Raw genomic sequence first — 22453 nt, 5'->3', positions numbered from 1 at the left:
CCACAACAATCCACCGCCGACACTCACACCTCGTCGTGATCTTGTCGCTTTCATTCTGCTGTCCCTGCTCTTCGCGTTGGGAGAACATACTGGCCCTCGCAGCCCGGTCCTCACACAGCGACAGACCCGGCTCCCAAAGTCCGAACTACACGCTCTCGGATCGCCCTCCACGTAATCCCAGCAACCAGAAAAACACGAGACGGCATTCGCCAGACCACGCTTCACCCGCCCGTCTTCTACCTCGTCCTCCACCACGACGACGACGACACCGACGAAACACCACCACCTCCGAAATACTCTCGTCGCTTGAGAACAGAGCCTTTTGCAGCACCCCAAATCCGCTGCAGCAACAACACGCAGGACCCACCTGTTGCTTTACAGTCACACGCAACAATCGGCTAGCTCTTTATGGTTGTCGCAGCACGTCGCTAGGCACCCTGCAGGCAGTCGACGGCTCTCCGCCTCATTGTTCAAAAATAGCCAGCACCTCTTCTGCTCTGCCTGGTTTTATTCGAGCAACCTCACTCTCTGATACCTTCAACTTTCCAGACCCGACAGCGGTCCCCGTCACGACAACCGCTCCAAGGTCCACGATCCACACCCTCGGAACATCGCGACGATATAGAACGACTCGTCGCAGGGACTTGTTCAAACCCTGTGGAAAGCGGCCATGGCCGCGAACATGCAGCACATGGCGGGAGCGGCGGGGATGATGCAGCAACAGCGTCCCCGGCCCTCCCCAATTCAGTTGAACCAATTTCTCTACCAGACCATGCTGGCCCAGCAGCAGATTCACTCGGGCTGGCAGGCTGGCGTCGCGATCCAAGAGCGCATGATCAAATGCCATAACCTGTACGTTGCGTTGCGTTGCCTTGCCTTGCGCACTCCCCGTCCCGCTTTTTCGCGCCTCGCTTGGCCCGTTCCCCCTTCTGCCAAGCGCCCTGGCTGATGTGCTGCTACCTAGAATCACCAACATCGGACTCGCAGTCGCCAACATAGACTTTATGAAGGCTGCAGAGGTTGGCGTCAACTTCGAGCGAGAAGCCTTCAACAAGTCGGCCGACAAGGTAAGCAGTTGAACCAAGCCACGTTGAAAATTGCTCGCCTCCCGCAGCAAGGTGTGTGTGCACGACTAACCCACCGTCTAGGCCTCGTACGAAGCGCAAATGAGCAACAAGACGAACGAATTTTTCCGTCGACGACAGGTCGCCGAGCAGAGCATGAGCAACAACATGCAGCAGGCCCAGGCGGCGGCCCAGGCTCAGCAACAGCTGATGATGAATCAGAACAACGCTATGCAGAACCAGATGGGTCGCGGTATGGGGCAGAACCCGCAGCAAGGTTTTCAGCACCTTCAGCACCAAATGCAGGCCTCCCAGCTACAACAACAGCAACAAGCGCAGATGGGCATCAACATGGGCAACCAGGGTGGTCAGCCCATCGGCCCCAACCAGCAAATGTTCCAGATGCCAGGTGGCGCACAGCAACGGCCCCAGAACGGTATTCCCAGCGACCAATCCAACCTGAGCCCAGCCGACCAGCAAAAGGTTGTCGAGCTTGCACAAAAGCTCATGGCTTCCTGCCCCGAATCCCAGAAGAACCATTACCGGCAGATTGTTCAGACACGTTTCGCCCAACGTTGCCAGGAGTACTCCGCGTCGGGCAAAGATCCCGTTCTCATCTGGTTCCAGCATCAGGCATTCCAAGGCCTGACCAAGAACATTGCGATGCAGAGGCAGCGTGCACAGCAGGGCATGCCCCCGAATATGAACCCAGCCCAGGCCGCGTTGATGCAGGCTGGCCGAGGGCAGATGAACCCCGCCATGATGAACGCTGCCGGCATGCAGGGTTACAACGGCGAGTCTGGTCAGTTCAACACGATGGAGAGCATTATGAACCAGCAAAAGGCCGGCATCCTGGCTCAAGCAGAAGGCCAGATGGTTGTTCCCGCCAGCAACGGCCCGGCTCGCAACGCGACGCCTCAACCTACCGCCGGGCCCCAAGGCATGCCCAACCAGGCTGGTCCCAACCAGACGCCCCGGCCACCTCAGGCCCAGCAGCAACTGAGCATGCAACAGGCACAGCAGTTGAAGATGGAACAGCAACAATCTCAACATGCCGCTCAAATGCGGGCGCAACAGCAGGCCAGACAACTACAAGGACAGCCGAACGGTCTCGGCGGCGCGCCTCCATCGCAGAGCCCCGGCATGAACACGTTGAACACTCCCATGCGTCGACCTCCCAGCGCCATGAACCCCATGGACGGCCAAGGTGGAAACGGTCCATTCGCCAACACTCTGGGTGACCCGCGGTTCAACCAGGGTAACCAACGTCCCATGGGCGTTGGTGCTTTGGCTAACAACCCAATCTACAACAGCATGATGTCCAACATGAATGCGGAGCAAAGATCAGCCATCCAGCAACTTCCACAGGACAAGCTCCATGAGGTCATGGGCAAGTGGCAGGAACAACAACAGCGGAGCCGCCAGATGAACGCCATGAACCCTGCCATGCAGAGGGCCGGCCAACCCGGCGGCTTCAACATGCCGAATGGACAGTACGGCATGATGCAACAACAGCCGGCACAGGGTGCACCCAACCCGCAGCTCATCGCTCAGCAGCAGCAAATGTTGGCCCGGCTTAGGAACCAGGGAACGCCTCTGGCACCAGCGCACCAGGTGATGATGGATGGTTTGGACCTCCCTCCTCCAGTGCTCGCTCAGATCGGTACCCAGCTCCGCGCCCCTCCCGAGGTTCGCAAATGGAAGGATCTCAGGGCCTGGCTCACACAAAATCCCATTGCGCCTCAAGTCCAGACACAACTTGAGAGGGTCCAAAGGCAGCAGTTCGCGCAGTTTATGCAGAGACAGATGGAAAGGAGGAACCAGGCCGCGCAAGCCCAAGCACAGGCGCAACAGCAGCAACAGCAACCCCAGCAGCCACAACAGCAACAGCAACCTCAACCCCAACTGCAACAGAACCCTCAGCAGCTCCAACAGCAGCAGCAGCCTCAACAGCAGCAGCTCCAGCAGCAGCAGATGAACGGCATGCAGCCTGGCAACCCTGGCCTCAATCAGCAAGCTCCTGGCCAGATGAGCATACCCGCCAGTATGCTCGCCCAAATGCCCCAGGTCCAGGTCACACCCCACGACATCATGAATGCCCGCAAGGCGAACCCTAAGGTGGCGAGCCTGACGGACGACCAACTCCGGGCGTTCATCGTCCAGATCAAGCAACGCCAGATGGCTGCCGCTATGCAAAAGGAAATGGCCATGAGGATGCAGCAGGGTGGCCAAGGGCAGCCGGGCGCGCCAGTTTCCGCTCCTCAGCCTCCGCAACCCGCAATGGCACAAGCCGGCGTTCCTCAGCCGAACCCCACGCCCACACCCACCCAGCCGACGCAGCATGCTCCGCCGAAGCAGCCGAGCGCGACGCCGGACCCGAAGACGGTCGCCAACGCCGCTCGGCCACCAAACAACAACCGCCCAGCGCCGACGAACCAGCAGCAGCCCCCGAACCCCTCACCGGCAACGGCGCAGAAGAACCTGAAGCGTCCCAGCACTGATGACGCCCCCGATGTTCCCCAAACCGCCGCTCAGCCCCAGCGACCAGCAATGCCCCGACAAATACCGACCCTCACTCCTGAGCAGATTGCAAACTTGAGTCCCGAGCGGCGGGCCAAGTATGAGCAGATGAAAGCGCGTCAGCAGGCCATGGCAGCCGCTGGAGCCGCGGGTATGGAAAACGACTTTGAGAAGCTGCGACGAATTGGCCAGGAGGAACAGAAGGCCATGATGACGGAGAACATGCCCGACATCCCGATGAACCCGAATGAACGAGCGGAAACGGCACAGCTGCTGATTAGACTGGTGCACGACATGGGCAAGATTGGCAAGGCCTTGGGCAGGTGGTACGCGGCCACTCGAGACGACGCCCGCGCGAGGGCCTACTTTAGAGCTGTAAGCACACTCCTCTGATGAGGCGAATCAATCACTGACACACGACAGCGCATTCGTATGATTAAGCAGTTCGAGGACGGAGAAACCATGTTGAACCCCAAGGCGGTGTTCAGCATCCGGCCCGCCGAGATCAACGAGGTCAGGCGCCTACTTGAGACGATGGCACGAGACTGCGCCAACTTCCAGAAGAAGGGTGCCGCGCCGCCTCAACAGCAAGGCGGACAGGCTGCACCAAACCAGGCAAACGCTACACCCACACAGGGTGGACAGCCTGCTCCGTTGAGTGCCGCGAACCTGGAGAAGCAGACGCAGGCGCTGAACAAGATGCACAGTCGATCCAACAGCAAAAGCGGCGGGCCACCGGCGGCACCGACCACGAGCCAGCCCCCGTTCTCGTTCGGCGCGACGTCTCCCCACGGGCAACCTACCTACGCACAGCCAAAGCCCAAGGTCAGCAGGGACAACCTCACACTGCCGCCGAGGAAGAAGACCAAGACCGACACGCCACCGCAGCCGAGCCAAGCAACGCCGTCGCCACAGATCAGCAAGTCCGGCTCACCAGAGCTCAAGCGACAGCCGGCGCCGGAGCCCAAGGCGCCGCCCAAGCCCATGTTCTTGTGCCCGGAGGCGGACTGCGAGATGGCCACGACCGGTCTCCCGTCGGAGCAGGCACGACAGGCCCATATCCAGGAGGAGCACGTCAAGCCCCTGGAGGACCCGATGAAGTTCATGCAAGAGAATCTGGCCCTTTCGCTGGGCCTCGATGTCAACGGCCAGGTCAAGATGGAGCCTCAGGCGCAGCTCATGGGACAGAACCCGTCCAAGCAGGGTCAGACTCCGGGAAGCAACCCGGCAGCCACGCCCATGTCCCGCGACGCTTCCATGCAACGTACCGGCAGCAAGGTGGGCGGCAAGCAGGACACGAAGCCTGTCATCAAGATGGACGGCACGCCGAAGCTGGAGAACAAGCAGCCCGAGATGGGCGGCGCCCCGCCCGCGCCCATGGATGCCTGGGCCAACACCATCGACCCTGCGAGCCTGTTCACCAACCTCGGCAATTTCGAGATGGGTGCCGGCGGCGTCATCAGCGATATGGGTGTGTACCGGTCGCTTACGCCGAACGACACGCCCGAGTCGAGCAAGGACAGCGGATCGTCGGAGCCCAACAGCGACATTTCGGAGAACGCCAATCTGGATATCGACCTCAACTGGCAGCCTGTTGACGTTGACCTGCTCCTGGACATGAACAACATTAACATGGATGGCGGTCTCGACAGCTTTCCCAACGGCAGCGGCGAGTTCGATGCGTTGATGCTCGAGGAGGCGATGCCGGTGGAGCAGTTCCCCAACTGGGACGAGGTCAACCCCGATTTTAACAAGCCGTTCCAATTCGACAACAGCTTGTATTCCTTGGACGTTTCCGGATCGTCATGAGGAGAGAGGAGGGAAAGAAGGAAATCAAAAAAGACAGGACAGGAACAGGGAGAGTGTGAGATGTTTTGAATACCCCGGAGGAGATTCCAACGAATGATGACCAGCCGGTTCTTCGGACGGGTGGGAAGGGTTAGCATCAGGAAAAGCAAGGCTTCGGCGTTCCTTTGGTGGGCAGTGGCCGCTGCCTCTGGGTCGGTCTCTTTGCGAGCGATGATTTTATATGGATACACAACCCTCGGACGAGGGGGTGGAGTGCTTTGCATTGTGTTTTTTTGACCATACTCGTTCCTTTTCAGTATTATTGGAAGCCGTTTGGCTCGAGGTTTGAGAGACGATTACGCGTTTGTACCTATCGATCTGCGAAGGGCGGAAGTCTCAGTTGTTTTCTTTGGCGCCGACAAAAGGCGCGACTCTTGCAAGGGCGAGAGGAATGATACCCGAGATTCAAAAAACGGAAACGTCCCTAGCATTTTTGTGATGTACGGAGTATGTGCTGCAGCTGTTGGAAGTTTAATGAGCAGTGACGACATGGTACACGGTCTCTGGCGGTGGTTCAGTGTTAATAAGACGCGTGTTGGTGGGCAATTTACGGCGTTGGGCGATCCATGAAGGGATGGGGGGAGCTGTCACGTCGATCCCAGCAGCGTGGACCCTGACCCCGTACCTGCATTTCACTTTCTTCAGCGCTAGGCCGCATCCGCTCAAAGGTGGCTAGTGAACCCCTGCAACGACAGACGCGCCTCTGGGGACATGCAGGGTTATGTAAGCCGCGTTCTGGACCGTGGGCGCTCTGTGATGCGCATCATGCCCTGGAGCAGGCGCTGTAGCGTGCTGAGGCAGGGGCCGTACAGCGGCACCACAGCGGACTGGCGGCAGGGGTACGCGCCCGCCGCCAGCCACCGAGACAGGGGGAACGGAGGGGGCACCAAGTTACACCAACCGTCCCCGGCCCGCGATGGATGTTGGTGGGGGACAAGACGAACCGCGAATGCTGCCACCTCAGTGTGAGGTGCTGTATTTCAGCAGGTAACGTGGTTTTACAGCGGCGTTCGTCCGCTAAAGACTGGTCGCGACTTAGCAGACCAGGCCGCCGTTGGAGCGACCCGACCTCACACGAGCAGAGCAGGCGACGCTGCATATTTCCCGGGTACGCGTTCGCCTGCATTCGCTCGTCCGAATCCTGTCAACAACACGCTCCCTCCCTCTTTAATATCTCTTGGGGCATTTTCCCATTTTCCCTTGCTCTGCGTCGAGAATCCTCCTCGAGCAGTTGTCCTCCTTTTTCTGTCTCCCTAGACTCTCAAGACACGGGCCAGAGCATCTCAACAACGTTGACCGACGCACTTGTGTTCTATTTGTTTGTTTGGACAGCTCTGTGGATTCCAAAACGGCCGTCCAGTTGCTACAGTTGCACGCGGGCACAAGTCGTCGATCATTCGTTCGGTCCGCTACGGGCCAGCCCAGCCACGAAACCGTACCTTTTGCCCCGAAAGTCGCTCAGGTTGCACTCCGGAATCCTGAATTGACCTTGTTCTTGCAGCTGCAGCACTCTGCCCTCAACCTCACTTCTACCAATCCTCCTCCTCCCTTACCCTCCCTCACCTCAATCTTCATTGCGAGGCTTCTTTCCTTCTCGTCCCCTCCACCACAGCAGCGGTTCCCGTAAACCACAGACACCATGAACCCCTCATCACCAGCCAAGAGACGCGCCCTCGCGCCCCTGGACGCGAACGTCAACGCGATGTCGCCCAAACGCCAGCTGCACAACAAGACCACGATGCCCGGCTCGCCTCTCAAGAGCCCAATCAAGTCTCCCCTGGGCCTGAAGAGGTCCCTCGATACCGTCATCTTCGACGAGAACAGCGTCGTCCCCAAGAAGAAGCAGTGCCAGGAGCCCGTCAAGGTCGCCGCACCCTCGCCCGCACCCGCACCCGCACTGTCACTCAAGGCGGAGCGTGTGTCTGCTGCAGCAGCTTCTCCCGCACCCGCAGCAACGTCCACGCCGCCTCCTGCACCCGCACAGACCGAGGAGGACATGCCCGACGCGAAGGAGGTGAGGGACCTGCATACATCACCCGAGGGGAGCGAAGCTAATGCGTGTGAGGTACCGCAGCAAACGACGCAAGAAGAACCCCTCCATCTCAAGCCCGAGAAGAAGGACGCCATCACCACCGCCGCGGACGACGAGCAGACGCAACGGCAGCAGACGCCTCGCAGGTCCGCGTCCCCCGCCACGTCGTCCGTGTTCGATAACTCCGCCATGGACACGTCCCAGAACACCACCATCCTCACCGAGCCGGACCAGGAGCAGGCGGCCAGGACGACGACGACGACGCTGCCGCCGCCGAGGCCGAGGAGGTTGTTGACGCGCGAGGAGGCGCGACAGGTACGGCGAGACAGTAAGGGGGACAAGGAACGGAATACTGACTGGCGTCTGCTACAGAAAGCTCGCATCTTGAGGCTGAAGCTCGGCCTCGCCAACTACAAGCTCCAGACGGGGCAGGAAGACGTGCCCCTCGACAGGCTGCAGGTCAAGCCGCTGCCCGGGCAGGAGAAGAGGGCGTTGCCGAGGGTCACGGTCCAGCCGCCCTCGAGCCGCGACGGACCCCCTGAGAGCGAGGCCACCATCGAGGCGGACGACCGCAGGGAGGAGGAGACGCAAGAGGAGGAGGTCGTGGTGACCAAGCCTGAGAAGGCTACGCTACAAACCGTCCCCGAGGAGACTTCGACGGCCGAGGATTCAGCAAGCCCTGTCTGCGGAGGGGCCGTGAGCAGTCTGCTCAGTCTGGCGAGGGCCTCGTCGTCCGTGTCTGCCTCGTCATGACGTGTCTATTACCTGTTTTCTTTTTGGCTGCATTTGGGAGATTTATGACTGGGGTTTGATATCCAGCATCACGTCACAGCAAACGAGTTGGACAATGTCGCGAGATACGTTTTTGGGGTGGCTGATCTACACATGCTGTCGGATCTAATCTCGAATCTTATGTCCAGGGAGGATGGGGTGGAGGTCATTTGTCTGATTAATTAGTCTCGGCGTCTTGTGGCAAAGACGCGCGAAGAGTAGAAATACCCTTGTCACGCTACAGCATGAAGGGCCGGCGTTACACGGAGCATAGGAACATTAGGTAACCTCACATTCTTTCTCCGGAGGGAAAAAAGAGGACGGGAGTACGGCGGTAATTGACGCTGGTCTTTCTGGCCACACAAAAGAGGGAACTTGTTCGTCTGATGTTCTTGTGGTGTTGCATTGCAGCTCCAGGGCGTGAGGAGAAGATAGGCTAAGCTTTTTTCTTTTTCCCTCTGCTGTCGTGGAGAAGTCTCTGGACGTAAGGGGTGAACTATGCTTTGTTGGAGATGGTGTGCTGGTTGACGGCCGCTACACTACGGGATGGGACGGCGGGTGCGGGGTGAGGATTGGAAAAAGATGAAGGTTCGGGTCTAGACCGAACGGGCGGGGAATGGATGGAGGGGTTGGTTTGTGTGTTGTCGTGTGCGTGTTACGGTCACGGCGCCGTGGGGGATGGGGTACGGCGCGGCGATCGGCGGTGGGGCGGCGGGATGGATGGACCGGGATCACGGCGCGGGAGTGCGAGTTGGGGATTCTTGGGGGGAGGCGGACGACGTCGATGATATAGAACAGCGAGAAGTCGTTGGTCGTAGTAGTTTGGATGAAGCTGTATCAAGAATCGTGTCTTGACACCGCTGGCCATTAGTGTGCTCGCAAGTGTCTGCTTGATCGATGAGAAACCGTGAGTGGCATATCTTGGTCCTGTATTTGTATTTTGTCAGTGGGCGCGTGGAGGGGCTGGGTGCGTACGAGCCGTCGTCTCAAGAGCGAGACCAGCGACATCAATCCGTACGCAGCGAGCGCTTCATCCCGTCGGCAATTGAGCGTGGACAACAGTCTCGCATCGAAGCAATTGAGGAGTGATGGCGGTCAGGTTCAAGAACCCGATCCTTCGGCTCTGGACCTTAGAGCATGACCAGCACGCTTCGCGAGTATCCTATGCAGGTCTGGTACTATCTTTATTATACAGAGTGTCACCATGACTTGAGCGGAAAGGAAACGTCATTCAGTGATTGTTGGCTTAATCAGATCCATTAGATTTCGCAGTGCGCACGATGTTATATAATAAAGTAGTGGATCTGAGAGACTAACTCAGATGAAGAGAATTATGCAGCAAAGGCGGGCTCAAATACAAGAGTAGTTGACCTGAGTAGAATGTCTAGATTCACTTAAGTTCCTAAGTCGCTATTTACTACGAAATTTCCAGCTCTGAGTAGGCACCTCAGCAGCCGGGCTCTACAGTGTGATCTGCCACTCACTAGAAAGTTTATAGGTCCTAGAGACGCAGCTCAAATCAACTAAAGCGTGGCGTGGCTTGAGGCGCGATTCGCAGCTGATTTCTCGTCGTCTGCCACCTATTTTTTCCCAGCATCTCCGTCCTATGCCCGCCCGTGGTGCCCGCCCCGTCTTGCATCTTCTCTACCTACCCAGCTAAAGCGTGACAGCAATACTTGGAAGATTTTGTCTTCTACTCATAATGGATAGAGCCCACATACCCACTAGAACTTCTCTTCGTAATTTTGTTCGGCGGCGTGCGGCAGAGCGGCAGCTCGCCAAGTATCTATGGTCGGTAAACAGGCCACGGATGGCAGTCAAGTCACGGATGGAAGCCGGGTCGCAGTTGGGTTAAGTTTTACTTTGATTAGCTACCTGCCCATCTATCCTCCACTGGCAGTTTGTGCCGTCCTTCATTGAATACGCCACCAAGCGTGCTTTCGCGATCCCGTTGTGGGAATATCTCCTTAGCATGCCACTAGCATTGTGTGCCATTCTGCCTTCAATACGCCACATCAAGCGTGCTTTCGCTATGCCGTTGTTGGGACGTCTTTCTAGTATGACAGCCGTCCCGGCGCTAGGTGCCAAATCTGACTGAATCCAAAGGCCGCATGCTCTGCGGCAGTTGGCATGGGCGCAAGTGGCTCTGAAGCCCTGTTGTCGTTATTTAGCGGATTCTCTGATATATTCGGGCCGTTTATATGCAGGTGATCCAATATCAAGGGCCCGGCCTCGTACTCAGGAACGAGTGTCCCACAAACGTCCCAACTCCGCTAATTCTCGTGTCCGTCGAGACATTTCCTCATCCTTATGGCGGAGCAACTCTTTGAGTTCCGCTATCGAGCTGGTCTGCTCAGCCAAAAGCTCGTCTTTTTGAACCAATACCTCGTTCTTTCGAGCCAAAAGCTCATCCTTTTGAGCCAAAAGTTCGTCCTTTTCACTCAGCTGCTGTTGGGAAAACTCCTCGTTCTCAGTCAGCTGCTGTTGAAGCGTGGCGATTTGTTCGTCTCTTTGATGTAGAGTGTTTTCTACCTCCTCTAAGTTGACGTTGGGCCCACCTGTCGCATCGGGCTGCTCTTGTTCGGTCTGCTGCTGGTCGCCCAAACGCTTGTTGCGATTCTTGGTCTTTGCATTGTGGCGGCGAACGGCGATGAGGGCTCGCTCAATGTACGTGGTGAGCGCTGATGGGCCCAGAGGCGGGTTGTCTGTAGAAGAGTTGTACATGTGCTCCTTGATGAGCTCTGTTGGCAGGAAGGAGGGTATCCCCATGTACGCCGTTCCATCCAATGCTTTTTGGACGGACTCCAGATCATACCGAGAAATGGTGTAGACGTTGACGGGGCCATTCTTATCGGTAGTGTCCACGCGGGCCTCGACTTCGACAACTTCCTCCAGGGCCGTCAGAAAGAGCGAAAAGATTGATGGCGTGCGCTGCTGCTTGAGCCGCTTTCGCACCTGTTTATGCAGGTTGTAAATAGGCAGATTCTGGCCCTTGGTTTCCTTAATGACCTCCTCAAAGATCTTGAAGAATGGGTTCTCGTTTGGCCGAACAAGCTTCCATGAGCGCAGATCGCGGTTCCTCAGTATTGAAGTGTATTGCAGCGCGATGGCGAGGAGTCTGGGATCTCTCCCCCACAGAGGGTGCGGGATGAGATGGTACAGGGTCAAGCTGAATTTCGGAGCCCATTTGTCCCGGATCTTGCCAATGTTTCCGCCGTATACGAGGTCGTATCTTTCGGATATGAGCTCGAACGGCGTGATACCGAAGAATCTGAGTGAACGTCGGAATGCCTTGCCAATGTCGGCATCCTTGTACCCGATGAGATCTAACCGATACGGGTCTGCCTGCCAGCTGCTTTGGAGCGCAGTTTCATCGTCTGTCGACCAGTCTTGGTCGTACTCCGTCTCTGGTAAAGTTTGCGGCAACAGCACCTCGAGGCCTGGTTTCGGCAGCTTGCGGACGGCTTGTGCGTTGAGGGTCCCGGTGGTATGGAATACGGTGTAATCGTAATCCACCCATGCGGACTTGTCCTTGCCCTTGCAGACGTGTTCTACGTCCTCTTCGTCTGCCTTAGCTTTCGCTTTGCGAGACTTTTTGGCATTTGTAAGGTCGCCATCGTGGCTTGATGGGCGCTTTTGGTGTGATGAAGTTAGATTCATCTTAGGTTGATTTGGAGGGTTGTGCGTGAGAAAGATTGCGCCGGTGTGCGGGCCAATGGGGGAACGGAAAACAGCAAATATTTTTCGTGGGAGATGGTAGATTCTGACGCAGTAGTAGGCAGGAATGGGAAGGCACTCCCGCTCGAAGTGGGAGGCGCCTTCCTGGCAAAGGGGCCTCACCTTAGAATCTCAAGTCCACGGCCCACACTTTCCCACGTTGCCAGGAGGTTGCCTGCCTTTCCTGTGTTAGTGAGAGCGAATGTTTTTCTTAGAGGTTACGCTACTATTGGGATATTTTCTATCTTCTCTATCGTCGCCCTTATCCTTGTCGATGTTGTCGTCGTCCTCGTCGTCCTCGTCGTCCTCGTCGTCCTCGTCGTCCTCGTCGTCCTCGTCGTCCTCAATCGGTGGATGGTAACCATCCAACATCGAGCAGACAAGATAGATAGTAGACAGAGACAGATGAGGCGGGCTATTTACTGGGCCCACGAACTGCCGCTTCTATACCCAGGCGCTGGGTGGTCCCCCCTTTTTCTTTTGTCAAGTTCCGCGCCTAGTCATGACCGACTGGGAAAACTTTGCTCTGAGGACAGAAGGGGTGGGCGTGGAAATCAAGGAGCAAGGTCTGAGTGCGAGATAATCATGACTTTGGTTTACACACTTGGCCGCCTGCTTCTGACACGGTTCATGGTGGGTAGAAACGACAGCATATCGCATTTCACGTACACTTTCACTTGCGTAGTTCGTTGATGACCAGATGAGGTATTCGGATTTGGTCTACGACTGTACACCTTTCCGTTTGTATCATTTGACCGCTATTGACCCCTCCGTGTCATGCATCCATCCAATCGAGCTACCTATTATGGCTGATAAAAGGTCAGGAGCTTCCTGCTATTGTGTAACCAGAATACCTAGTAATGGAAGACATTGTTGATCTTTCGAGCCTTTATGAACTTGACATTCCCTATCCTTGGTGCCTCCAGCTTCCTGGCCTGCTTCGCATTTGAGGGCTATATTGAAACAGTAGACTTACCCTGATTATGCGTACTCAAGGAACGTTTCTTGAACTTGTCTAAGATCTTCGGCGACTGTCTATAAAACTTCTGAAAGGAGTTAAACTTACCCATTGTGGAGCTTTCTTCGAATTTCTTGGTCTTCGCAATGGCTTCAACTCTCCCGTTCTCGTCTGCGTCGACTTTGCAATGCTCAGCTCTGTCGACCTTCTCGCTCATCTTCGTGACGGTCTGTCCGTCCAGCTTCGTTGTGAGTTTGTCGACCTTCTTGTCGATCTTGCTGTTGGACTCCGATGTCGATACGTTGTCCCAGGCGATTGTCACGGTATCCAGTACGGCGATTTCGTCGATATTCTTGGCGGTTGGTTCAATGGCTTCGGCCTTGGTGTTCGAGTATTCCCTCTCACCGATCGTTATCCGGAAGGTCCCTGACACTAGCAATACGGGTTCGAGTCTCTCGGCGGCGTCATCCCTGGTGCTGTCAATTTCATCGATGATCTCTGCGGCAATTGTCTGCTCGTCTCGCAGTCTTGGACATTTCGCCAGTTGCTCATCTGCCACGGTTATTATCAGCTTGGTGTCGATATCCGCAATCACTGATGAAATCATGGCACCACACGATGGGGAAAGGGAAAAGCTCAGTTTGACGACGCAGCAAAACTATTTCATGACCTGCTGCACCAACATGAAGCAAGGGAGTGGATCCGGGAAGGACGCCCTGGTCATTCTTTATAGCTTCCAGTGAGAGCTAGCAGACACCTCAGGGTGTTGGCAGTTATGTGGACAAAGCCAAGAGGCCAGCTGCTGTTGACTTGAATTCCTTCTGATTTGACCGATGGAGAGCTCCCTCAGCATAAGCTTCATGTTGATCAAGATGGACTCAACAAGTACTGCGTGATACTACAAAACTGTACAGGAGCAAGTTTATAGATTTATATGCGTATTTAGCCCTGTCCGGGTGATCGAAAACTACTACAAATAGGCAGCTCTTCTCATCACGGTCTTCTAATAGCAAAATTGTATCAGACAACGAACCGTTCCTCCGCCGGTAAGCAAGACGGCCATGCCGCCGTTATTCACGGTACCGGGACAGACGTTGGGAACATCGGAGCCGCGTCGGCTCGGCCTGGCAGCTGCCCAAAGTATCGGAGCCCTGCGACATGGGTCAGGGCTGGATCTCGACAGCAAACGGCTTTGCGACGTCGGCCGCGTGAGATCGTCGTGTAATAAGAGCCTCAGATATTGATACATTATCAGACTCTCTGTGTTCCTGGAAAGTCGGCCACTGGATCTTAGAAGCTGCTGTAGGCAAAGATAATAGGGGCTCCTGGTCGTGAAGGTAATCAGGGGTTCCGTGCTCTTGGTTACGTCTTTACAGCTGAGATTGAGGGACGTGCTGCTAGATACTCGTTCCTGGGTCTACTAGTCCTAGAAGGACCATCGCAAAGTACAGTCATGCTCCGAAACTCATCTGTCGTAGAGACTGTTCCCGAAAGGAGGTTTCCGAGTCATAAAAATGCTGCCCTTGAAGAGACCGTGTTGAACCTGAGTCGTCATCTCCAGACATCAGCCTTCTAAACAAGTAATCGGAAAGCGATCGGAGCCGACATGCCAGACTCGGTGCTACTACACCTCTCTCAACTGCCGTCAGGCCACTGGTCCGGGCTCAGAGGCTATATCACAGAACAGAATGGCGCGAATTGTAGTGTAGAGCTTACCCAGCCCTGTTCATGATTCACGATCCCTCCCCGTATCAGCCTCCCGTCAAGCAAACTTCCTCTTCTCAGACAACACACCAGACCCTCCCTGGCCCACGGCTGATCTTACGAAAGTCACGGCGAATTCTTCTCTCCCCCGCAAAGCCTCACCATCGGCAGTTGTGAAGCCTCCCCCGGATTTCTGCCTTTTTTCCCCCACGGGCAGAATCCGGCGCGGGAATAATGGAAAACATGTATCGCTGACTGCCAAAGGAGGGCGGGGTAGCCCGAGCCGACGGATCTGTCGCCACGATGGCACGATATCGAACAAACAAGCTCGACACGACCCGATCAGAGCCCCCAGTACGAACACAGTGGCAGAAATCCGGTGAATCTGCAACTTACCTGCTCCATCGGGCAAATATAGGCCGACTTCAGCCTCATATAGGTAGCCACACATCCCCGGACTGTGTGTCTGTAAGTTTGGAAAGGGGAACCGAAGCGAACCGGTCGTCGAGTGTCTCCCCATGCTTCGCACAATCACTAAACATTTCTGCCAGTTCCCCCTCTGAAAATCGATGACAACTCGACAGAATAACAAAAGAGCAAAGCCAGCAAACGCTGATTCCGAAATACGTGATTTGATTGCACTGCCCCCCGTGCTCGGGATACCAAGACGATAATTGGCTCCTTGGTTGGTTCGCATCTCCCCCTCCCCACCAACCCGTCCTGAGTTCGTCGTCCCAAGCGTTTTTGTCTTTTCTCACGTCCCGCTATGCTGTCAATGTGGCGGGGCCTCGAGGTCAGACGAGAAGGCAGAGGAGAAGATTGGGAAATTGTCAGCCAAATCGGACGATCCCGAACTGGCCATGCAGAAAAGCCCGAAAGTGCGAAAGAAACGAAGAAATCCCATGTTGAGTGCGAATCAGCCAACGTTCTTGTAACTTTGCCATTTTCCGTCTCCGTTCTCCACCGTAGCAGGGCGTAACATCAAGTCAGATTCCCATCGTAAGTTCGTGACCTCGTCTTTCCCATCACTGTTCATGTCACAGGTTCCCTATCGCATAATGGCCGTCATGTACATCATCGTCCCTATTGCTGGTCCTCTCAGTCACATCAACCTGTCGCGCTCGGAAACGCACAGACACTCGCAACATTCTCGTCATCGTCCGACAACACCAACCTACCAATTCCTCTGATGGGCGGCGCTTCCCACATCACCTCCCCGTCAGGTTTACATGCACAGCCTTCACATTGCAGTACCCCGCCAGCCCGGCCTCCCCAAGCTCGCGCCCGATGCCGCTCTGCTTCACGCCCCCAAAGGGCACGCGGAAGTCCGAGTCGTTGCTGCTGTTGATCCACACCATGCCCGCCTCGACGTCCCGCGCGATACGGTGCGCCCGCGCCAGATCCTTCGTGAAGACCGCCGCGCCAAGTCCGTATGTCGTATCGTTTGCCATCTTCAACGCCTCCTCCTCGCTGCCGAACTTGACTACCGCGGCACACGGTCCAAAGATCTCCTCCTGATAGACCGTCATCGAGGTCTTGACGTCGGTGAAGACCGTCGGCTGGACGAAGAACCCCTTGCCCGATGCCTGCGGCGCTGGCTTTCCTCCCATGGCGACCGTGGCGCCTTCGTCTCTCGCCGCCTGGACGTATCCCAGTATTCTCTCGTACTGCGCCCTTGTAATCTGCGGGCCCTGGAAAGTAGCTTCATCAAAGGGATCCCCGACAACAGAGATGTTACGCACAGTTGACGTAAACTTATCGATGAACGCCTCGTAGATGGCTTCGTGCACGAGAATGCGTGATGTGGCGGTGCAGACTTGCCCCTGATTGCTCATGATCCCCTCGTGGGACCACCGAGCGGCTTGGTCGAGGTCAGCATCCTCAAAGACGAGTAACGGGGACTTGCCGCCCGTCTCAAGGGTGACGTTCTTCAAGCCGCCAGCAGCAAGCTTCATAATCTCTCTGCCTGTAGCAGTACTTCCTGTGAAAGCGACCTTGTCAACGCCGGGATGGCCAGTTAGCGCAGCTCCAGCGTCACGCCCGTACCCGTTAATGATGTTGACCACTCCTGGCGGGAACCCCGCCTCTCGGACCAGCTGCGCGACATACAGCATCGACAAGGGCGTCTGCTCCGCCAGCTTCAGCACGACCGTGTTCCCGCAAGCAAGCGCAGGGCCCAGCTTCCAGGCCGCCATGTCGAGGGGGTAGTTCCAGGGGATAATCTGCCCGCAGACCCCCAACGGCTCCTTGATGGTGTAAGCCAGCTTATCCGGGCCGACGTCCATCGTCTGGCCGTGGAGCTTGTCGGCCCAGCCTGCGTAGTATCTCAGCACCTCGGAAAAGTGCGGGACATCGACATCGCGACAGACAGAGTACGGCTTCCCGTTGTCGAGCGTCTCGACGGTGGCCAGGGTCTCCAGGTTCGCATCAACCAAGTCGGCGAGCTTCATCATCATGTAGCCGCGCTCCGTCCCCGAAATGCGTTTCCACGAGGGATGAACGAAAGCAGCCCTCGCCGCTGAGACAGCCTTGTCGACATCCTCGGCCGAGGCAGCGTACACCTTGCAGATCTCTTCCTCGTTGCTGCGCCGGCATGATCAGCACGGAAACCTCGGACACGCGGGTGGTCTCAGTCTCGCACGACTCACCAAGGATTGACGGTGCTCAGCAGGCTCCCGTCGGCACTCTCGACGAACTCATTCCCGATGAAAAGGCCTGTAGGTTGACTCCAGGACCGCCCGTTCGGAGCCGAAATGTCCGCCGCCGACGGTGTGCTCGTCCGCGACGTCGAGAACGAGGCTGGGAGGGGTCGCTGGGTACACGGCCATGGTGCCGCTCCAAGCGGCCGACGCCGACGGCACGGTGCGTGGGATACCCCGGAAAAGCCAGCAGTCCTGGACAGGGCCAGACGACGGGCCAAGCCGGAAACCACGGGGCGCGTGATCGCGGACATGGTTTGCGTCGCGAGAACGAGAGGGGGAGGCAGCCTTGCAAGGGGGGCGGTAAGGCACAGCGAGGCGGCGGGATACTCAAGCCGGTGAGGTCATCCCGTGGCTGCCGACTTTTTTTGTTGTGTTATTATTGTCGTCTCTGTGAGGTATGATGGTGCAGCATGCAGCTCGAGGCTCGAGATTGGTAGGCTGCATGCGGGGAAATCTGGTGGTGCTGCCACTCGCCCAAAAGAAAAGGGGGCCGCCCAGATTCCCGAGGCCGATCGTACCTGATATCAGCCCCTCTTTTTCTTTAAGTGATGGGTCTCCACTCGCCGCGGCTCCGGGAATCTCGTTGGTCGGGTTTGGGTTCGGTGAACAGCTTGTCAATGTGCAGTGCCGAGATGCTGCAGCGATGTGTGCTCCCGGCGGGTCAGAGAAACAGAAAAAAAAAAAAAAAAAAAAAAAAGATGGAAAACGCAAGGCTAATCGAAGGGGGCGTCGGAGAAGCAAGGAGGGCGTGTGTTTTCCGTTGTTCAGGCTGCCCAAAAAAGCAAGAAACAGACAGAAGAGACAGGCAGGCGACCCCCCGAACAGGACATTTCGGAACAGGTACAAGCAGAGGGACGTGCTTCACTCTGGACGATGTACCTCTACCTCCCGCCTCCTGTCTGTCTCCATCCTGTGAACACACAGAACAAACACACACACACACACACACACACACACACATGGCAAAGGGGGACCCCTCGACGAGGAATAGCGAACGCGACCGGGCCCGTGATCTTGTTCTCCCTCCTTCTCGTCCGAGCCGCAGCTGCAGAAAGGGCAAACAACGACAACGAGGCATGCAAGACAGGAAAGCAAGCACACCAGGTGGCCAAGGTAAGGCAAGGCAAGGTAGGCCATTCATGTAAGCCAAGCCAAGCCGAGGCCAAGGCAGAGAATGTCTAAACATGAAGATTCTCTCCCTCTCTCCACCGTCGCTTTAGCTCCCCGAGCCGATGGACCATGCTTAATCGTTTGGCGCGCAAATCATCTGCCACGACGAGGACGGCCCGAAGACAGGATTCCACTGCAACACTTCGCTGTCGTCAAGTGCCGGAACGCCAAGCCCTGAGGCTTGAAATGTCTTATCGTCAGTGGACCTGATGTTTTCCAATTCTCTTACCTTTTTTTTTTTTTAACCTTCTCCAAAGCTGTCAAACCTCCAAACACACAACATCCCCGCCAGAAAAGAAACCGAGTCTGCCTCGCTTTCTCGCGTGCGCCGTCTCGTCACTTGTCCGTCGGTTTCGCTCATTTCAGCCTTGTCTAATCTTCTACACTCCCCCAAATCAACGTTTTCCAATCGCATTCAACCAAAAATGACTACTCACTCGGCGCCAACAGCCGATTATCATATCAAATCTTTTTCGCAATGCCGTCCTGGTCTTCTCTCTCCTTCTCTCACTGACAAGGGCCAAGAAAGTCAACCGACAGGCACGCGCGCTAACAATAGCATATAACATCCGACTCTGGAAACTCAATTAATTGCAAATCAGCACTCAAGTGCCAGCAAGCCTCCTTTTCTGTCAAACGAGGCGCCTGGTTCGTCGAACCTCGAACCTCTTTCGCTTTCGCTGGACACCCCCTCCCCTCCCCCCTGACCGGACTCTGCCTGTCTTCTCCCCGTCGAAGCGCGAACCAAAGATGGTGCAACACCAGTCAGTCCGTGGACACTGACATGACGATGGGCAGAAAAAGCTTCCAGAAGCGTGTGTTCTTGCGCGCGAATGGCGTTTGAGGAAGAAGGAAGTCTGGGAGGCACTTGGAGCTACTCAAATCAGACTAGAGGCGGGGCCCGGGCATAAAAACGACGAAAAAACACGGACAAGTTCCCCTCCAGACAAGATGAAAATGTCAACGTCGCCGGGGACGCAAGGGGGGTCGTTGGGGCTCGGAGGCGGACCGCCCGCGCCCCCTGTCGGGAAGCTCTCCCGCTCTGCCTCTCTGTCTGTTCACCCGCTAGTCCAACGAGGATGCGTGCGTCAAGGTATGAGGTGCAGCATGTAATGCGGTGCCGTACATACAGCGTACAGCCGCACCGTTTTAGGTTGTGTCGTCGCTCGGGAGTTGACTTGCCTCCCGATTTCGACAACGAGAGGCAGAAAGAAGCAGAAAACTAACCCACACACTTGACGAAGATCTCGAGGGCTGCCTCCCGATTTAGCCAGACACACTGATCCCCTGTTGTTCTCGATACGGAGCCCAATGTTGTGCGTATGCATATCAGAACTGCACCGCAGCTGCTTAATTGCTCGGTCTAATGCCACGCACCCCTCTGTCTCTCTCTCCTCTGGATGCCTCCGCGTCCCCGCGCCTCGGCGGACATCACACTCTCACAACGGCGGCACATGTGGATGTCTTCCGGTGGATGATGGCACACACACACACACACACACCGTTGACGCTGGGCAGCAGCGATGGTTGGCTCGGACGGACCTGGAGGTTGAAAGTCAACCGCCAACGCTACCGCCAGCCGACGGATACCCAAGCCATCTGGAATGTGGGGGCCGCCCGAGTGCCGCGCTGTGTGGCCCCGCCGTCCCCCCCCGTTTGCCGTTTCCCGCGTCCCCGTTTCCCGTCTCTCGTCTCCTCCCATGGCCCCCGTTCCTGTTCCTGTGCCTGTTCCTGTTCCCCAATCTTTGCCGCTTCTCTCCACAGGGACACTCCCTTCTGACATCGAAGATATCTGTCAACACACCAACCTACCAGCACCACTGACATGCACTTACATGCCTCGATGCATCCGAGAGACCCTGAATCCGGTGGAACAAATAACCCAAATCAAAAAAAAAGGACTGACGGGTAAACTACCTGTGCCTCTTACCACCACCACCACCACCACCACACCAGCAAATCGGTACGTACCTTTAGCTCGGTGAGGTCATTTCCTGATTGGGCATTCGACGACCCAAGCCATCATCTGCCCGCTGCGCCGCGCATTTCAGCCAAAAAAGTAATGGAAGCCAGAAAGGAACATCCAACTGCAACGAGCCGAGTCAAGCCGCTCAGGCCGCTGGACGAGCAATGTATCCATCCGCAAGCCCCAATAATAGACGCATTGCAGAAATAAGAAAGAATAATCACAGAAAAAAAAGGTGAACTGACTGACCGGTTCGGCTTGGCGTCGTTTGGCTCTGTTATATCCCGCACCACACACACACACACCCCCTTTGGAAGATCAGAATCACGAATATTGTCCATGCCACTCACTCAACTCATCTTTCGGCTTCTCCATGTCTACCCCCACCCCCTGCCCACTCCCGATTCTTACCCTCCTTCTGCTTTAGGCCAGGCCATCTGTGAACGACAATCGAACATCCCACGCAAGTGGTAAGGAACCGGGCAAGAACACAGTCAACATCCCACGCAGAAAACTCCCACTAAAGAGGGCACAGTCGACATCCCACCCAAAAAGAAATCCACCCAAAAAGGCACAGTGACTATATCCCTCGCCTGGCGCGATAAGCGGACGTCAAAGATGCGTTGGCACGCAATATGTGCCTCTCTTACTCTCCCCCAAAGAGTCAGTTAGTTTAGTTCACGTCCAGCTGCCGGCAAGGGGTGGGCTCCCCTCCTCAATCCTAGAAGTGGTGCGTGACGTGGCTGGCTGGTTGCCCCCTCCCCCCCCCCCCTCATTACATTACAACATACAACGACAACAACTCCTCGCAACTCTGTCAGAAACCTCAAGGAAACATGCAAAAGGCAGTTGCGATCCCACCTCTTCCGCCCTGTCAGCTGCCCTAGGGTAAACGCTAGGAACACTTTCGGATGCTTGGGGTTTGCCTTATCTGGCTGAAGGGAAGGGGGTGTGCACGGTAGAGTACCTCACCTCAGAGGGGGGCGCGACCGACAGTCCGGTCGATCAGCCAGCCCAGCGCCTCCGATGATGGATGGATGACTTGCATTGTGGCATAAGCTGACTTGCCCACACACCGGGCTGCGCTGTGCCTTCACCACAAACAACCCCCGACACGGGCATCTTCCCAGTCTCTCTCTCTCTTTTTGCGGTCCCTGATCGAGCTGGACTAACAACACCCCTCTCTCGCCTCACTGTTGCCTTTTCAAACCAAGCTGCCAAGTCACGATCCCCCCACGCCATTGGGTCCATCAGAAGGAGGGCTGCGCCATCGTCTTCCTCGTCATCGGTTTCCAGCAAGGCAAAGGCCGGGATCGAGGGACTTTGTCAAGTTAAACATAAAGCTGTTGTTGCTTTTTTCTAACACGCGGCTGTCTAGTACTGTTTGAACCTAGCACAGGTAATGCCAGCCCACGCCCGAGGGCATCCATCCACCCGCCGGTCTCTGTCCTCCTTTGCTCAAACAGATGTGATAAACACATAGTGTACAGATTCCACCACAATCAAATAGGTATCCGCCAGCAACGGCACAGAGCAATACAAGAGAAACAGATAGCCAATGCTTCGTCTCGGGCGCCCTGAAAGACAACTCTGAAAACACCAACTTGAACGGCCCTGGAAGGCTTTGTCCTTTTTTTTTTTTTACACATAATGCCGGGAACACATGAATAATCTTCTGGACCAAGTCCTGCTCTGTTTTTCTTTTTCTGTCCTGATCCTGATGGTGGAGATATCCCTTCTCTTTCCTCCCAAAAACGGCCAACTCCGGTAACAACCAACAAAACGTCCGCGTCGGTCGCCCAACTATGCGAGTCTTTGTGTGAAAAAGTCCCTGAACCCCAAACAAGTGTTCCATTTTGAAGCCGCCTCTCCTATTATAAATCTGTAGCCATACGATTCGAACGGGGAAGCAGCGAAACGAAGTGGGTATAAAGTAAACGAGTGTCGAAAATGTCAAATAATCTCTGGCTCATTGAAGGCCGTATTCTGTCGTATTGGTTC

General features: G+C 56.0%; 5 protein-coding genes across 5 annotated transcripts; 2 read left to right on the top strand and 3 right to left on the bottom strand.

Annotated features, from left to right (window-relative positions):
- Nucleotides 1–670: 670 nt before the first annotated feature.
- Nucleotides 671–5393, top strand: CGGC5_v007380 (uncharacterized protein; the record flags this gene model as incomplete). Its single annotated transcript, XM_066151853.1, has 6 exons — nt 671–852; nt 965–1067; nt 1149–3959; nt 4008–4237; nt 4292–4409; nt 4455–5393. The coding sequence occupies 6 exons, from the start codon at nt 671–673 to the stop codon at nt 5391–5393; spliced, it is 4383 nt and encodes a 1460-aa protein (XP_066008591.1).
- A 1678-nt stretch (nt 5394–7071) lies between these two features.
- Nucleotides 7072–8217, top strand: CGGC5_v007379 (uncharacterized protein; the record flags this gene model as incomplete). Its single annotated transcript, XM_066151852.1, has 3 exons — nt 7072–7446; nt 7498–7779; nt 7837–8217. The coding sequence occupies 3 exons, from the start codon at nt 7072–7074 to the stop codon at nt 8215–8217; spliced, it is 1038 nt and encodes a 345-aa protein (XP_066008759.1).
- A 2256-nt stretch (nt 8218–10473) lies between these two features.
- Nucleotides 10474–12324, bottom strand: CGGC5_v007378 (uncharacterized protein; the record flags this gene model as incomplete). Its single annotated transcript, XM_032035952.2, has 1 exon — nt 10474–11004. The coding sequence occupies one exon, from the start codon at nt 11002–11004 to the stop codon at nt 10474–10476; it is 531 nt and encodes a 176-aa protein (XP_031885177.2).
- Nucleotides 12325–12933: 609 nt separating this feature from the next.
- On the bottom strand, nt 12934–13517 carry CGGC5_v007377 (uncharacterized protein; the record flags this gene model as incomplete). Its single annotated transcript, XM_066151851.1, has 2 exons — nt 12934–12956; nt 13019–13517. 2 exons carry the CDS (start codon nt 13515–13517, stop codon nt 12934–12936), a joined length of 522 nt encoding a protein of 173 aa, XP_066008802.1.
- Nucleotides 13518–15822: 2305 nt separating this feature from the next.
- CGGC5_v007376 (putative aldehyde dehydrogenase-like protein) lies at nt 15823–17567 on the bottom strand (the record flags this gene model as incomplete). The annotated part of the gene is made up of 2 exons (XM_032035950.1): nt 15823–17197; nt 17263–17567. 2 exons carry the CDS (start codon nt 17565–17567, stop codon nt 15823–15825), a joined length of 1680 nt encoding a protein of 559 aa, XP_031885199.1.
- Between the last annotated feature and the right edge of the window lie 4886 nt (nt 17568–22453).

The sequence above is a fragment of the Colletotrichum fructicola genome (assembly GCF_000319635.2).
Source record: "Colletotrichum fructicola Nara gc5 chromosome Unknown KSG_Nara_v1_contig04, whole genome shotgun sequence".
Classification (NCBI taxonomy): domain Eukaryota; kingdom Fungi; phylum Ascomycota; class Sordariomycetes; order Glomerellales; family Glomerellaceae; genus Colletotrichum; species Colletotrichum fructicola.
Note: the sequence above shows the minus strand (reverse complement) of the source record. Positions and strands in the feature narration are given on the sequence as shown.